At 46.9% G+C, this 17,317-nt stretch overlaps 1 protein-coding gene across 2 annotated transcripts; it reads left to right on the plus strand.

Annotated features, from left to right (window-relative positions):
- The first annotated feature begins 833 nt into the window (after positions 1-833).
- Positions 834-16,428, plus strand: LOC135805401 (uncharacterized). Of its 2 annotated transcripts, XM_065319430.1 has the most exons (21): positions 836-1,182; positions 2,315-2,392; positions 3,056-3,176; positions 3,808-3,901; positions 4,225-4,332; positions 5,140-5,253; positions 5,603-6,004; positions 6,264-6,374; positions 6,636-6,788; positions 7,900-8,741; positions 9,449-9,515; positions 10,132-10,238; positions 10,436-10,505; positions 10,633-10,719; positions 12,084-12,179; positions 12,480-12,617; positions 12,914-12,949; positions 13,293-13,517; positions 13,932-14,010; positions 14,654-15,291; positions 15,488-16,428. In XM_065319430.1, the coding sequence occupies exons 1-21, from the start codon at positions 1,167-1,169 to the stop codon at positions 15,491-15,493; spliced, it is 3,588 nt and encodes a 1,195-aa protein (XP_065175502.1). In that variant the 5' UTR covers positions 836-1,166; the 3' UTR covers positions 15,494-16,428. The 2 variants fall into 2 exon arrangements, with proteins under 2 accessions (XP_065175501.1, XP_065175502.1); XM_065319429.1 differs by lacking the exon at positions 15,488-16,428 and having other exon boundaries at positions 834-1,182; positions 14,654-15,410.
- The last annotated feature ends 889 nt before the right edge of the window (positions 16,429-17,317 follow it).

Consider the following 17,317-nt stretch of genomic DNA (forward strand, 5'->3'; position numbering starts at 1 on the left):
GCTCAGACTGACTGTCTTGTTGAAGAGAGCACACAGGGCATGTATGATGTAGTATACGCATTATGATAATATTGCCAAAGAAGTGATAGCAGCTGTAGCTACCGCCAGTACCCAGGTACCGGTTTGTCGAGCTGACTTGCCCGGCCATAATACGCTACCACTAAAAGACAGACGTAGGCGTAGCCTTTCTTGTTTGACCCATTTGGCAGAACGATGTGACATGTCCATGATATGAACAGTCAGTGCCGGTTTATGATAGCCCAGGCAGCAGGTAGATCTACATACCGGTATTCATTGTAGATCTACATCACTCATCAGTACACAATGGTACATCATACATGTACGTAAAGTCGTTCTTTTCACGAACGAGTTATGTCGGTGCTGGCGCCGTGGGACTGAGTCACACGTGCACATGGTCGTTTACACCGTCAGTGTGATTATTTTGTCATGCTTTGACGTTCTCTATTGTTTTTCACGTCATTCTCATCGCGATCCAGCACGCAAGTACAAATCCAAGATCCTGTCGACGATGTCGACATGCCTGATTCTTCTCTTTCCATGATCCAGCCATCTCTGCTCAGCCTCAGCATGCTCAGGCGCGAAAACCAGGGCCAGGCCAAACGCATACTCAGTACCTAGCCTATGCCGCGCGTACTAAGTACTGTACTAGCAGTAGCATGCCTGGGCCATGGCCATGGCCTAGCGCCTCGCGACTCTCTTTACATCAATACATGCGCTTTACCTGCGCTAAAAAAAGGTGAGCCCAAAGGCCAAACCCTTCAAAATCACAAAAAAAGTATGTAGGCTATGAAATATCCGGCCGGCATGCTCACGTGGTGCTAGCTGTGCATATGGATCTTGTATTGACTATGACATTGTACGTATCGAATGGTCTTCTTTGCGTTCATGTACATTTTGTTCTTCGATAGAAAACTAAGTAAACTAATAGTTTGTTGAACAGTTGAAGCGCTCGACTTGTTTCAGTGCTTGTTTGTTCGGCGTGTTCTCCTCTTTGATCGGTGGTAGAACTGGAGGGCACCGCTTTCAGTCGCGGCGACGAGCCCAGCCCATACGCTATATGCCCCGAGTTTCTGCTTTCAAGGTGAATTAGAACAAGGCTCGGTGCGCGCCAGCAGCGCCCTCTTGCTGGCACTTTCCCCAGCGCCATGGCCGCTAGCAATGGTAAGGCCGGATCGCGGAATGCATTCACCTGGGCCTGAGGTGGATGGTGGGGCACAGCAGCAGTAGTTGGTACCCATGGTACGACGTGCGTTATTCATCGCGCGTGGTTTCGATCGTCGATACTGTAAAACACCTTTTCTCCATTATTTGTATCAATAGTCTCATTTGGCCACGTCCTGTGTCCGTGCCACGGTAGCAGCTATTATTATTACTGGCTCTGGATTACCAATAGTAGTACGGAATCTGAATGTACGTGGCCAAAATATTATTTCATTTGAAATTTGGAACAGTCTCCGTTGCCATCACTCCGGGAACGGCGATGTAAAGTAACGGTTAGATGTGTATCCTACCCGCTATATCTATCGAGTCCTGGATGTGAAAGCGCACATGCAATGTAAACTAAACACACACACAGTATTCTTACTCTTAGTGAAAACCTATGATTCTTACAGGCTGTGCATATACGCCATATGCTACTTTGGAATACACGTTACGTTTTGGTATTCCACGTACATGTACTGGGAGTCTGGGAGACGTTGTCATGCAAGTGCATTCACACAGGCACGTACACGCTGCTCGTACAGCTGTGGGTACAGCTTTTTTTTGGACACAAACTGCCGGGAAGGACAGAACGAATCTCGATACAGGGTCAGGGGTATGGATACATCGTCTACGTTTTCGTATCAAGCGTTTGATTTTTCCGCCATGTTCCATGTTGTCATGGCTATCTGGACGAAAACGTTGTGTGCCCCGCGTTCGGGCGTAGTTTCAATGGCCCATTAACTTCCTACAGCCATCTGTTTTGAAGCATGAGAATCTGTCACCTCGGTATGGTTATGTGTTATCAGCGGCTGCGGCACCACTCACTGTCGTATTATGACTTACATCACAGCCTACTGCTGCACAGAGCATTCACTGCATCAACAGACTCCGAGCAACAAACAATGTGACAGATGTGTGTAAGGATACGCTGGAAGGAAATCCAGGCCTTTGCTTGTCGGAAACGAGCACATTCCGGTCCGACGTAACCGAATCAATTTGGACTGTATATATAGTGTATCCTGATGTGTTTCAATGTGAAGCAAGTGAATAAAATGTGTTTGGTCTTGATTGCTTTCTGTGTAAAACACAGGAAGCTTCCAGGCGGTTGATGCTGCCCGTGATGCACTGCCAGCCAGGCTGCTTTGCTCTAGATTTGCCCAGCTACCAGGTAGGACTCGTGCCATGGTGCTGTTTTCCTCTGCCGTATACATGTACAGATAATCGAATATCTCCTCTCCCCCCCCCCCTCTCTCTCTCTCCCCCCCCCCCCCCCCACACACACACACACGTGCAGTGTTTTTCATTTTGCATGCTCTTTCCTAGTCGTGTACACGGCCTTGCTCATAGCCAGACACGGTCGTACTAGTATTGTCTCCCTTGACTGCATGCTGCATGATGCATGATGCATGCTGTGCTGCATGCATTTTTACTGCAAAACACTGACTGAGACACTGCAAGCATTATGACACACTTTAAACTTGAAACTGTCCCTGATCAGCCTTTACACACTGCAGAACAGGCAGAGCCTGTTGGAGGGAATCAGAGCTAGCGTTTTTTTGTTTGTTTGTAGTGCGGCTGCTTGCGAGTATAGACACATGGGCTCCTAAGGTTTGCTTCAGTGTTTGTACATGTACTTCCTCTTCTTTTAGCTGACTCATGTTGGCATAGAGCACTGAGTGTATTGTGCAATGTTGGCATAGAGCACTGAGTGTATTGTGCAATGTTGATGTGCAGCACAGTGTACTTTGTAAATGGTGCACTACCCCGGGGCTCTCCCCTTTCCACCTTCCTTTCACCATCTGTGTATGCTATGGACATGTACACGTTACAGGCAGCACCGATCGACAAGGACACCCCGTAATCTTCATTGATCTCAGTTACGACAGTGATATTTTAGCGTTTTCAAAGTCTGAGGTGCGCAGCTTGATCGACTACTTCATCGCTATTGACCGGTAAGGAGGGGAAAGAGGTAACGTGTATGTCCTGCTGGCCCTGGCTGCTGTGCTCTATAATGAGTACAGGGTCAATCGGGTCAATCATTATCAGCATAACTCCCACTCTTGTGCTATTTGTAGAAAGGAAAAGGACATATGGATACGAGTTAAGAGCAACTGTCCACCACTGTTAACTCGTATCCGTATGCCCTTTTCCTTTCTACATTTATTATTGGCTCAACATCCGAGTTTCATGTGCTATTTGATTGTGTTATCTTTCCGATCTGGCAGTCACTGACTTAGTAAGGGGGGGGGGGGGGGGGGGTGTTCACATCAAGGAATCACATCTTCTAGGGAGATGGAAAGAGAGATCCGTAGCCGTCACAGATTATATCTCACCCAGGATGTGAAACACATAATCTGATGCGTGCCAATTTGCCTATTTACTTCTGACCCGTGCCGAAAGACTGGCAAGGCTTTGTCTTGCTGACCTCGCATGTGCAAGTTAGCGCTGAGCCGGTCTGTGCATGCTTGAGCGTAGATCCTACTGGCAGCTTTATGTTATTGGTTTTCTCTTCTTCTTTTTTTCGGCTCCACTTTCATTACTGTTTTTTGTGCTTTTTTTCCTCTGTCGGTGGTGACAAACAAGGTGGAGGAACAATGATCCCAAACCATTCTGTGTCCTGGTTTCCATGAGCTCTCTTGAAATGGCACAGAGACTAGCGGACGCCCTGAACGAATTGGTAAGGTTATGAAAATTGGCGGACATTCCACAAGGCCATGCCTACATCATCAGTACTGCATGTACTAGTATCCTTGATTGTAAAATTATTACGAAGTATCTTCGAATTTATGGGGCGTTCAGTCTACGTCCTTACAAACGTAGCAGTTAGATACCTAGGGTGTGAAACTGCTCGGAGTAGTTCAGCATTTGCTATCGGCTGTGTGTACATGTGTGCTCCGTGTGTGTGTGTGTGAGCGCGTGTGCCCAATTGGTGCCTAGCTTGTTGCTATCTTTTTGACCGTTTGATTTGGTCTGATTGTATGGGTTTGTGCACTGTCGCAGAGTTCTTCCTGTGAAGGCCTTATCTCGGATGTTATCTGGGTAGTTCATGGTGGCCGTAATGATGTGGACTCCAACTCCTTGCCCGGCGTGAGCAGTTGCACCAGCAAGGTAAACGTTGCATGCATGATCTGTACATGAACCTAGGCTATGATGTGCCTGTTAGCCAATCAGTGCATAACTGTTAGCTGAGGAGCGACATGTCTGCTGGTGTTTGCTTCTGATACTAAGCGTCTTTCCTTGAGATTCAGCCTGCACGATGCAAATGAAGCAGTGGAAATTTAGACATGGCTTTTTAAATTAATTTAAAAATTGACAGGAATGATTCTCTGTCATAACACCATGATGATTACACAATAATGAGATAAGAACGTTGATAGTAAGAAAGTCCACTGAGGGATGTTTTCAGCAATGTTATCAGTGATTTTCTATCAAGTCTCATAGAAGTACCGGGGTGAACATAAATCTACATACTCATGCATACTCAATCTCCGGGCAATATTCATGCGTGCGAGTATGTATACCATGTGGAAACTGGAAAGGTGCATGCCTACTTGAAGGTCACAACATCAGCAATTTTGACCGGAAAAGTGCAAGGCAGATTGTGAATTCATGTTTGATTACCGAAATCACCCAAATATAGCTTAGATCAGTGGATGGTAACCACTTTGAAGGTATCGTGAGCTATGCCCCTGGATCACTGTGGGGATCAGTTCAGGCTCCAAACAATATTGGCACCCCGTTGAACATGCACCATGTCAAATAGTAGCTTGGGAGATAAAGTGCTTGGTCACAGGTCGTGGCTAACGTTAAATGACTGTAAGTGCTAGTGTTAGCTCAAAATAGAAAGTGTCGTGCAGTAAGCCAGGGACATGCTGACAACACTCGCCTATCCATGCTGTACATTTGATTTGGCAGGTGGTGACAGTCTGGAGTGATGACTTGGAAAACAGCATAGCTGCTCACCAGCAGCCTTTGGACATTGGTGGAGGATTTCTTTTTGACCGATCAAAGTGGCTACACTATCGGATGGTAAGACTGAGAGGTGTAGCGAGGGGGTTATTGTGCTTTTTATTTCCATGCCGAATCTCACCTGATATGTCTGCACACCTCACATCATTGATCTAAATTCTTTGCACGGTTTTGTTCTCAGCTTATCTAGTTCTACAGTCCATTCTTTTAAAATCTGCTGTGCTGTACTTGACAATAGCATACAATTGTCCACCGTTTGCTTCGAGACATATTTGGGAATTGGCAGCTCTAACCTTATGGCATATTCTTTTGTGTGTGTGCGTGCGGCGTGCATGTGCGTGTGTGTGTATGCGGTGTGTGTGTATGTGGTGTGTGCCCGTGCGTTCATGCTTGCCTGTGTGTGATGTAGCACCTTGAAATGATCCTCCATCAATGCGAGGACTGTCTGCAGAAGGCAGAAGCGCAGCTCATAGCACTGCAGTCCCTTGCCATCGATGTCAACATTCATGATGTGGACATCAATCGTAGGAAGGCGGCGTTGCTCGTTTCCATTCTGACGCTGCGTCTTCCAGCCATGTTGAACAATAGTACACGGCTGCTGAGCGAGCTGCTGGCGAAAGGTGGCGACGAGATGGTTGTGAACATGGCCAGTACCCCGCACTATAGCGCAGCAATCAGCGGAACAAGAGATGCCATTGATCGTCTGACCAAGGCCAAGACGTCGCTGCAGACTGCAGCCGGCCTGGATGGCTTTGGCCAGGAAGAGCTGATGGTGGTTGGCTGTGGTGGAGAGGACTGTCCCCTCGCCAAGGTAAGGGCTTCAGCAGTACTACAGGCATGCCACTACCTTTGAAACTGGTCCGGTGGATGATGTATACAGCGATACACACCAATGCCTTCTTTGAAGTTCTTTCCTCCTTGTTCTGCATGTTCTTCAGTACCGAGAGTTCAAAACATTTGCATGTATGGTAACTTCACTGAAATGTTCCTTCTTGTAGTTTTAAAGTAGGAGGCTAGACTGTCCCAATGTGTGACGCGGAGTTTGTGTGACGTGTACTGCTGTATTGCAGGTGCAAACTCATGGCATACCCGGCTACTTTTCCATGATGCGCATTGGCGAGAGCCTTGGGGAGACCAGGCAACTTCTGAATGACTTTTTCATGTTCATGGGCCAGTGCAAGGTAAGTGATGGTGGTCGTGTATTGGAGAGAGGGGGGTCTATCTGTTGTTATGTAGTGACAAGAATAAAAAATCATGTCTGCTGGAGTAAATTGTAGTTCATTCGCTGAAAATGGTTTCCTATTGGAGGTTTACGACCTGTCAGTTTGGCAGGGGCTTTCACATTCCGTACCTTACGGCGAGGTTTATGCTGTGTAGCGAGGATAATTCTAATGAGGTCTGACCTGTATTGTATTCTGTGTGTCTTATGTGTTATCCCGCAGTCTTACATGGACAACTGCCAATGTATAAGTAGCTCAGCCAGCTCATCCGATACGTCCCCGTGTTCGCTTGTTGTCGGATGTTTCTCGGCGGCACTACAGCATCAGAGTGACCAGCTGAACATCAGCATGGCTATCCATATGAAGTCTCAGAGTGTGAGTGGAAAGTGCAGTCTGTGCGTGCAATGCTGCCCCACCGGCTGCTGCTGCTGCTGCTCATGACATTGACGAGTACCTTGCGTATGTCATGAATTTGAGTATTTGAGGATGTATGGTGTAGATATGTCCGATATAATAGTCTTTTGTAGGCAGGTGTGTATTGTGTCTTGGACTTGTCCTGCTGCATTTGGCTGGGGTAGAAAAGACTGGACCTCAGTGTACGTCCTTGTGCACTTGTTCCTCGTCCCATATGAGGCTGGAAATGGCAAGAAAATTGAAGTTGGAACTTCATCCAGACGTTGCAAAATAGGTCTACTGTGGTCAAATGCGTGGAGCTACTGTTAGTTAGCTGAGGTGTAAAATCAACCTGCACTGAAGGAAGACATAGAGCATTCAGGAACAGGAGAACACCATTCCAACACATTGTGATAGAGTGCTGCTCAACGTGGGAGAGATGTGCAGACCAGCACAGATTGCTATGTAGAGTAATGCCATGGTGTGTATCAGTCTTCTACTTGTCAAGGAGAGCCACCTTGGAGATAAGGAATATCTTGGAAAGGTGGTGAATGCGTCACGCGAGGGCCTAGATTGTTTATCTGGATGTACTAGATCGCGGTTACATGTACTACCTTTATCTGGCTTAGGAAGAGAGTGCTTGGTACACTGGGGACAACAAGATGGGGAACCAGTGCTCTGCTGTGATCTGCCATGAGCCAATAGTGCTAGCTCTCACGACAACACCCCCCCCCCCCCCTCCCCATCGCCACACAATACAGTGCTGCTCAATGAAGTTTGATTGAGTGAGTCAGCCGTGCGCCCTGCACCAGTTCACAGCATTAGTGTTTGCAGGTCTAAGGCTACACAGCCCCGGGTGCCTACCTGACTCACACGATCGGATTTCATTGAGCAGCATTGTAGTTTCGCAAAGAGTTGCGGGCAGGGCTGGTAAGCACACACCATAATATGGTGTGTGCTTACATTCACAAGGCGTATATCGCCTTGTGAATGTCAACAATGTGCTTCCAATGTGTTCCATATTTGCTAATGAAATGTCTCGAAGGACATACCTCCTGGTACTGAGTGTGATGTGTTTGTTGTTGTTCTGCAGCTGGTCAACTGGGCAATACTAACGCTGAACACACTGGCTTCACAATTCTTTGGCAGCAAGGATGTACAAGCATGCCTCTTTGACCTGGACACCTTTGATGACAAGTCACCGTTGCCGAATGACTATGTCACGGAGCTGTATGGTCTGTACGCCAAGCTGGGCCTGCCTTGCGTACTGGTCCTGCATTGCCACGCTGTGCTGAAGATGGTGGACACCGCTCGACTGCACCTTCAGTGGCGCATTCAGTATCTAAACCAGAAGCTTGACGGCAGTGCCGATGCGGCTGATGGAGGTGGTGGTACGCAACGGCAGCGGAATCAGGAAGATCAGCAGGCACTGGAGGACGAGTTTGCACTGGTTGGATTGTCTGACGATGAGAGTGATAATCAAGAGGAGAGTGACGGGGACGAGCCAATGGACGAGGGTAACGGCAGCAACGGTCAGTCAGCTGCCAGTGATGAAGCCCTAACATCCGCTGAAGCCAAGTTCGACCATGGAAGTTCCTTTACCCCACCGAGGAAAGTTCGTGCCAAGGAAGCAGTGGTAGAGGACGAAGAGGAGCAGTCGGAAACGACAGCAGAGTCAATGTTCAGTGTGTGGCTTCGGCGGATCAGGCATGTTTCGGAAACCGTGAGCGCTGTTACAGCTGCGCTGATTCCGCCCATTCCACTGCCGGGTAGTCAGCTGCCAAAACAGCTGTCGACGTGCGTTGATGATTATCCGCCTGCTAGCGAGTCATGGCTGATTAACCTGCAGGATTCAACTGAGGAGACTCTGTTCGCTAACATGGAGTTTGTGGACGCGGATGCAGCAGCATATCAGGCCATGATGAAGCAGAGACAGTAAGTGAATGACGAGACCACTACGGTATACTTCAGACCACTACGGTACTGTAAGACATGTTATTATAACGAGTCGCAAATTTAACGATTGTCCTAAATTCATAGGTTAACGAGAAGATAATGTTAACGATCTTGCAGTATTCTGCCATATCCACACACAGCATATATGAAGCAGTACGGCCTCAACGGATCTTATTATAACGAAGAAATGTCATCCGTTAAAACGTTAGATTTGCTTCCTCGTTATATATACATGTCTTACAGTATACTTTAGACCACTACAGTATACTTTAGAGTCAGCAGGTCACATTTTAAGTGACCATTCCTGGACAAAGTAGCCGTGGCAATTGGTCACAGCTACCTCATTTTGATGCCGGTTGGCCAGCCATGTCAGATCTAAAGGTTGGCCAGCCATGTCAGATCTAAAGAGGTTGGCAACAACTGCAACCATTGCCCGCCAATGTTTCGTGGCCATTTTGACCAATGTCTCGAATCTAAAAGAATTTACTCATTTTGTGGACAAACATGTAAATGGATGTTGGTTCTGGATTTGCAAAAAATGTGACTCACCATATCCATGACAGTGTCACATTGAGGTTCCAGCACCCTTTCCCTGTTTATTTTCATGCCAGTATGCCTCACGCCATCCAGTTTTCCTCCTGATCAAGGAGCTTATGATCTTATGATTCATTGATCTTTTCATGCAGGGAGCTCATCGGTGAACTAATTTCACAAGAAGAGAAATACATTGAGGACCTGGAGCGTATCGTAAAGGTATGCGTTTTGCATGTTCTCTTGACAACAGTAGAACGTAGGGTAATCAAAGTGTGCTTGTGGATGCTTTGAAGACTTGTGAGACACGGGCTTCCTTGCTTCTCTCTGTATGGTGATTGCGCCCTCATTTACTATTAGAAGTATTGTATATCCGTATAGGGCGGTGGGGTGTGTTTGTGAACTCTGTGTGCCATCAACCACTTTCACAGTGTATATTATGACTTGATTTTGTAAGGTGCAAAGGGGAGTATTTCGCTACAGATATTGACAATCTCACCCACTGCAGCCGAATAGCAGGCTAGAGAAGTGATTTTTCAATCATCCTCGCACACTAATGGGACATAGCTGTTGCTGCTCTTTTTTTAAGATGCTGTGCCCATACCTTGCAGCTTATGGCCGCACAGACCATTTCAAGAATTAGAAAAACAGTATGAGTGAGTAGTGGAGGTCCGGCTGTGGCTGAATACAGTCATGTACTGTCTCTACACTGCACTCTGTATTCACTGCATTCAGTCATCAAGTCTAGTAGGCTTCCTTTCCAAACCTACTCCAAGCGTGGCAGTTTAAACATTGGGTTGATCTTCATGTTTTCTGTATGTGTCTTACATAACTTCAGGAGTATGTGATCCCGTTCTCCCACGATTCTTCTCGTCCAACATCGCTCATTGGAAAGAAGTCTGGAGTATTTGGCAACATTGAGAAGATACTCGAGTTCAATCAAATGTAAGTACAGCTTGCTTCCAGCGTTTCAATCGTAAGTTAGATATTTTCTTAGTCTTGGTAATGTAAAGGAAGATGTGTGAAGAAAAGAATAGCTGGCTCCACTGCACATCGGACCAGGTTCGTTCGCTTTTGGCCCATGGTTCTCCAAGAGCATGAACTAAAAAAAAGTTTCATACTGTGTGCTTCTTGTGCTCCAGGCAATTCTACCCAGCATTGAAGCAAATCCGGAGAGCACCGCTGAAACTCGGCGCATGCTTCTTACAGTGTGTAAGTAAAATCATGTTTTGGAAAGTCTGTCGATCCCTGGTTTCCGCACTGTTCAAGTCATTTTTTCAACGCACATGTTTTTCATCCTTCAATACGCCTTCTGCACCTGTGTGCCACACCTATTCAGGAGCGGCAATTCAGTACGTACTCCCTCTACTTCAAGAACATGCCAGCACAGGAGCAGTTTCTCAAGAAGAATGCTGACTACTTCAGGGTATGGATGGTGATCGTTTGAGTATGTCAGCGTGTGCGCGTGTGTGTGTGCCTGCGGGCGTACGTGCGTGTGTGTGTGTGTGTGTGTGTACGTACGTACGTGTGAGCGCGTGCATGTGGTACGGCACTTTGTGCATGGGTTTCTGTCACTGCTACTGCTGCTGCTCCTGATGAAGATGACTACGGCATGGAGTGATTCTCACAGGACTTATTTCAACATGTTTACTATGGTGCATAGCATAACATGCTGGCCATCGAAACACCCGATTTCACACACACATACTAAAATAATCACGGTTAGAAGCGTTAGCTTGGCATTTCAAGGACATCGGTATTGCGGCGCTCAGTTCGAGGAGAGGAAAGCATGCTTTGCTTTGCAATTGCGCATGGCTACTTGTATGCATGCATCGCACAGCCCGTGCTCCGTTCACAGAGAGACTTTATCTGCCCGATCTGCAGCAACATCAGGCCATACCAACTGAACTATAATGTAGTTTGCCCAATGTTTGCAGCATTTCTTATCAATGGCCGAATGAATCGTACTGCTTGGATCAGCATTTTTTGGAGGAGGGGAGAAGAAACAGACACCTTGCATGGTTACGGAGCAAGCAAATTGGGTTACATAAAAATCCATGTTTCATCAAGCCATAAGGGGCTATCCGGCATTATCGATAATTTTCACGAAACGAAAAAGTTTAGTTAGGACCCTCCCCCACCCACCCACCCCCCTGAACGAAAAATAGATCGACTTGACAGCAAGAATGCCTTCATGTCTCTCATATCAATATTTTTCGAAACGAAACTCCCCTTGACCCACCAACCCATAAACGAAACTTTTTCTCTTCGTGTAAAAGATCGATAATTATGGATGGACCCTAATGGTTTTGAGGCACTGGCAAATAAAGAGTATCCGTTGTTTTGGATGTTGTCTTGGCATCTCCCCAACGAGCATCATGGACAGCCACACACACACATGCGTGCACACACACACACACACACACACACACACACACATGCGTACACACACACCAGGGGCGGATCCAGGAGGGGTTCCAGGGGTTCCGTGGAACCCCCTAAATTTTCGTAAATGGACTACTGGCAACCATATGCGTGCCGATGTACATGTATCAGCAAATTAGCTTTGACTATACTGGATCCGCCGCTGCACACACGCACACACACACGCACACACACACACACACACACACACACACACACACACACACACACACACACACACACACAACTGGCTGTTAGAGGTGAAGATGTTCTATTCTAAAGATGCGAATCGTCACGAGATCATGTAACATGCTGCTGCTTGACTCCTCTCGTATGTTTATTGTGCCACTTGCAACTTACATGTAGATGGTACAGAGTGAGCGTCTCCAGGACCCACAGCCTATTGAGACATATCTGCTACAACCTCTGGCCAGGATGGGCAAGTATCGCCAGTGTCTGCAGGTATGCTGTAGTTGTCCAGAGGTTGATTAGTAGTAGTAGGCAACTCCACTTTTTTTGTTGTGCTACTGCTGCTGATTGTGCAAGACAAGCATTGTTTGCTTCAATTCTTGTAAAATTACCGTGTCCACTGTGTTGTGTTGTGATGTTGTTTGGATTGTTCTAGCACCTATGCATGCATGTACTTCCAAGTACATGCATGCATAGGTGTAACTGTGTTGCCTCCTGATAATGCTGCCACCATCTTTTATAAATAAGTTTTGTGTTGTTGCTGCTGCCACTAAATATGTTTGTTGCCAATAGGATTTGTTGAAGACGGCTGGTGACTCGGATAGAATGAGGTCGAGTCGCGAGGAACTGGAGAGCGCCGCAAAGCTGGTCAGCTTCCACCTGCGCCATGGTAACGATCTGCTCATACTGGCACAAGTTCGCGGATACTCCGTACGTCCATTCATGTGACAAGCAGATTATTGTCATGGTGACAAAACCATTAGAGACCCAAGACGTTATGTCTTGTTGTTGTGGTTGTTGTTGTTGTTGTCGTCTTTTGTTCCACTTCACCAAGTGAACAGGAATATTATGAGCAGACCAGGGTCCAGTTCCTATAAACGTTACTAAATGTTGAAGGCGTCTTTCCTTTGCTATCATGCAAGCTTACTATGCAGTGCTGTCGATTCCCACCTCTTTCTTTTAGTGTCCATTGACATGCTTTGGGCTTTACATTCTCCAATTTGTAGGGCAACATGGCAGAGGAAGGTCTTCTTCTGAGACAGGTAAGAACTTGGTTGGGAAGGAGGTCAACTATTCAACCAACTTTCAAGTTAGCATTCCATGTTGTTCGCCCCTTCTTCAAAGTCTCGTTATCTACATAATTATTTTGATTGAAGTTTGAAATCCCAACTCCTGGGAAATTCTAGTCCATAATCCAGGTTCTGGATAAACGGTGTCCGGATATGTGAAGTCCAGCTGTATGAGTAAGGGTAGGTAGGAGTGGGCAGCAACTTTCCAGTCACCTTCTACACCTGGTACAGCGTACAACAAATTGTCGTTTAGGCTTTCTAAAACTATGAGGGTGCGTCATGTTGGCAATGTGTTGCACTCTGTGTCTGCATCCAGGATGACTTTGTTGTCACCGACGGCTGGGGCAACCACAAGCGGCGCGTCTTTCTTTTCGAGGATCTGATCATGTTCACGAAAGCACAAACATCGAAGAAAACCGACACCGTCTACCAGTTCAAGTCATCATACAAGGTAGCGGAGTTCGGACTGAAGGAGACCATTGCCGACTCGCCGCACAAGTTTGAGCTGACGTTTCGCAAATCCAAGCCAATCGTCTTGACGGTAAGTTTGATCGTGAGTGTAGCTGCTTTGTTGACTAGTGCTTCAGTAGGCTTTGCTGTTGACTAGTGCTTCAGTAGGCTTTGCTGTTGACTAGTGCTCGCTCATAGCCATGATTCTCCTGGTATTGTAGCTCTGTGTCTCTATGTACATGTATAGACTTGCACATGTAGGCTTGCCATCTAATATGCACTTACATTCTACTCTAGTAATTCTAGTAATGTATCCTGTACACCATGCTTATTTCAAAGTAGTCATGTCATAATATATTATATTCTTTGCAGGGCATTATCCCCATGATGTCATGGCTGAAGGGTACTTTCCCATGATGTCATGATTGAAGGGTATTTCCCCATGCCATGACAATGCCTCTGACACTTGGTGGTTGCTTTTCTCTTCTACTGCGTCTTGGGACAGGCTGATAGTCAGCTGAAACGAGATGAATGGGTTGCCGAGCTGCACAACATCCTCCTGCGTCAGTTTGAGCGCCTCAAAGGTGAGCTGGTACATTCTATGGTCAAGTGCATGTCTGTTGTCCTCTGCATGTGCTCCATGCCTGGCCAGATCTTGGATGGTTTGAGACAAACAAAAGCATACAAGTAGTATTTTTTTAAACTTGAACAAACATTTGTAAAATCTGAGACTTGCATCTTCGGCGGCAATAGTAAAGGAAAGTCATTGTATCATTGGAGAAAGTCCACACAAGAAAGTTTAACTGGAATAGCACACGCGCAATACATTGCCAGAAATATTTCGCCTTTTTGTACATGTAGATACAGTGTAGAAATAGAGTAATGCTTAGGACAGGTTATAATATCCAGACTAAAGTATATTCTTCCCTCAATTTTTGGGCACTAAAGACGCTGTGACTGTCAACATGAAATCAGTCAACCACAAATGTTTGGAACGTGGCTGTTCCTAATGTTGGAGCTCACACTTCCTTCCGGCTGACTGGCACTTGACTGACTCATGACTGCCGCCTTCAGCATACAAAAGTGCTTCTTGTGTCCTCTAGGCAGCAGTCAGTGAAGCGAGTGAAATGTCAGTCAGTCGGCAGGAAGTACGAGCTCCAACGTTAGGAGAAAACCACTTGTTTGCGGGGTGCTTATTTTCATGTGAATGTTATATCTCTTCTGCAGAGCGCATGAAGGAGGTGCAGATTGGTAATGAGCCGATCATGTCCCGTCCGAGCTACGAGACTGGCTCTCTGTCCCGTGCCCGCGGCTCGTCGTTCTTGAGCGGCACTGGTTCGGGTGCGACTGTTGGTTCTGCCAGCCGTTACAGCTCCAGCAGTGCACAGTCCGGGAACACCAGCACCAGCACTGTGGGAGCAGCCGCCAAACAGCAGCAGCAGCAGCAGCAGCAGCAGCAGCAGCAGCACTACCGCACCACGTCCATGATTAGCGGACCTGTCATGTCGCCGCGCTCCAGCATCCTAACAGACCCCCGTGCCAGCGTGCACAGCGGTACCAGCAGTTTGACAGGCTCTGAAGCAGCAGTAGCAGCAGCAGCGGGTTCAACTACGGCAGCACCCGCACCGTCGTCATCGTCTGCTCCTACAGCTCCAGCTCCTGTGGACATGACTGTGTCGCCTACAACCGGTGGCCATAGCACGCTGGGAATAGTGGACAACACTGCAGGCTACATAGGTGAAGAGGATGTTACTGGCTCAAGCTCATTCCAAGTGCCCCGTCGCCTCAATACTGTCGAGGAGGCACCTGACAAGCCGGAGTCCTACAATCCGTCCGAGGAGAAGGACGTCAAAAGGGAAACTTCTGTGAGTTCGCTCATTTGACTAACAACTTGGAAATAACATGCATGTACTTCAAAGTATAGACTTGCGTGTTCTTTTCACAACCACTCGGCAAAAGTTGAGACTGATGCCAATACCTTGTACTTGTATGTGTGTGGGTGTTCATGTGCACGTGTGTTTGTGCGCGTGCGTGCGTGTGTGTGTGTATCTGTGTTTGCAGTTGTGAGTGCTACCTGTCACTTGATTCAGTGAACCTGTGGCTGCGGGCAAGCACCGGTTTGAAGCTCCCAGGCGTACCCCCCCCCCCCCCCCACACACACACACTCTCTCTGTCTCTCCCCGCTTGATAGTCTCGGCACTTGCATGGTATGCAGGCACTTGCATAGCATGCAGGCACTTGCATGTTATGCAGGCACTACTTCAGCATGACTGTAGTGGTTACCAGCCAGTATTACCAAGAGTACATGTATTTGGTCTGCGCACTGCCTGTTCCTATGTACATGCCCTGTGCACAGCACACATATTAGTACCGTACGTAACGCTACTGTTATTACTAGTATTAGTAGTTTGTCTGTGTTTAATTCTATGTATGCTTGTCGTCAATATACACGATAACATCCTGTAATCTGTAGAAAGTTCCAGATGTTGTCTCCCTGCACCTAGTGGCGGTTAGTGCCTGCTAGGCATTTGCTGCTCAACCCTGTATACACAGGAATGGGGTATGTATGCTTTGCACACCAAGCTGGCCCAGCAGGACATTGTCTAGTTACTACCTTGTTGCAATGGTGGTGTTGTTATGATCTGCATTGTTGATTGAAAAGAACCCCCCTTATCGGAAGCAGGCTTCACTATGATACGATGATTATTATGTGTTGAAGGTGTTCATTGTGTTCTCGCCTAGATCCCATGTATTCACATGTATTCACTTGATTTCTAGCAGTTCTACTGTAGAATGTTTTCTAAGCACCATGTTTGCCCCATGGCACTGGTCTGTCTCTCTGCCTTTGCTTGCACCTTCCAAGTTTTATGATGAAAAAATGCTGATAAAACTACTTGTAGACTGAGGAAGTTCTTTCACAGCTCACGTTTTCGATAATATTATTGCTATGTTGCACTTCCTATTAAAGTTCAAAGTGATTCACCGCACTTTTCCAGCAACGATATTGTGCTGCTGTGTGCTAGTGCTGGTGTGTTTGTGTGCGTGTGTGAGTGTGTGTGTGTGTGTGCGTGTGTGTGTGTGTGTGTGTGTGTGTGTTTGTTGGACAGACTTTTAAAAATAGCTTTGCGGTGTAGACAAGCCTGAATGAATGGTGGTGGTCAATTCTTCAGCCTTGCCAGCTGTTGAATGGTGCAGTTCCAGCACAAGTTGCTATGGGCTCTGCTGTAGCATCGCCTCTAGCGATGGGCGTCAAAGGTCAAGGTGTGTAGGATTGGTGGGGGCACATTGTGGCAGAGGCTGCTGCTATTGGGATCAGCTACATACTTGTACTTGAAGGTGTATTTGCCACGTTATGGGTATCAGGCTGCATACACCGATATACCGGTGTCTGTTCGAAGTACATGTATACATATCTGGTGGCTGATGGACTACTTCTGGCCAGATTACTTTGCGTAGCCGATGCTGGGTATTATTCTGTGTAGCCAATGCTAGGTATTACTCTGTGTAGGCAATGGTGCTAGTGAAGCCTATCAGATCCACTCGTATCACCAACCCACCGACTACAAAATGTAGTAATCTAGTATCGAATATTTATTTTTTAAATTCCAATGGGGACTGGGTAAACGCAGTTGGAACCCGGAACGGATACCCTCTGCACCGTGTCCTCACCTGCCACAGTTTCTGTCCGAACAAAACTTCTCATTATTTTTAATTAAAATACAGAAGTAGAGCTCGTGATTGAGTGCAGAATTTCCATGCAGTCATCAATGTCCACAGTTTCCATCTCTATTCATGCAATGGTATGCAGTGATGAACAGGCTGCACGTGTAGTACTAGCCCTGGCGAGGGGAGAGAGGCTACGCGGCCCTAGCACCACAGACACCGCTCTGC

The sequence above is a fragment of the Sycon ciliatum genome, chromosome 1, assembly GCF_964019385.1.
Source record: "Sycon ciliatum chromosome 1, ocSycCili1.1, whole genome shotgun sequence".
Lineage (NCBI taxonomy): Eukaryota > Metazoa > Porifera > Calcarea > Leucosolenida > Sycettidae > Sycon > Sycon ciliatum.

What these genes read in the sequence shown, in the direction of transcription:
- LOC135805401 (XM_065319429.1), top strand. An exon ending in ACCTGGAGCGTATCGTAAAG is followed by an intron (nt 9,516 to 10,131) that starts GTATGCGTTTTG and finishes ACATAACTTCAG; the next exon opens with GAGTATGTGATCCCGTTCTC. An exon ending in ATACTCGAGTTCAATCAAAT is followed by an intron (nt 10,239 to 10,435) that starts GTAAGTACAGCT and finishes CTTGTGCTCCAG; the next exon opens with GCAATTCTACCCAGCATTGA.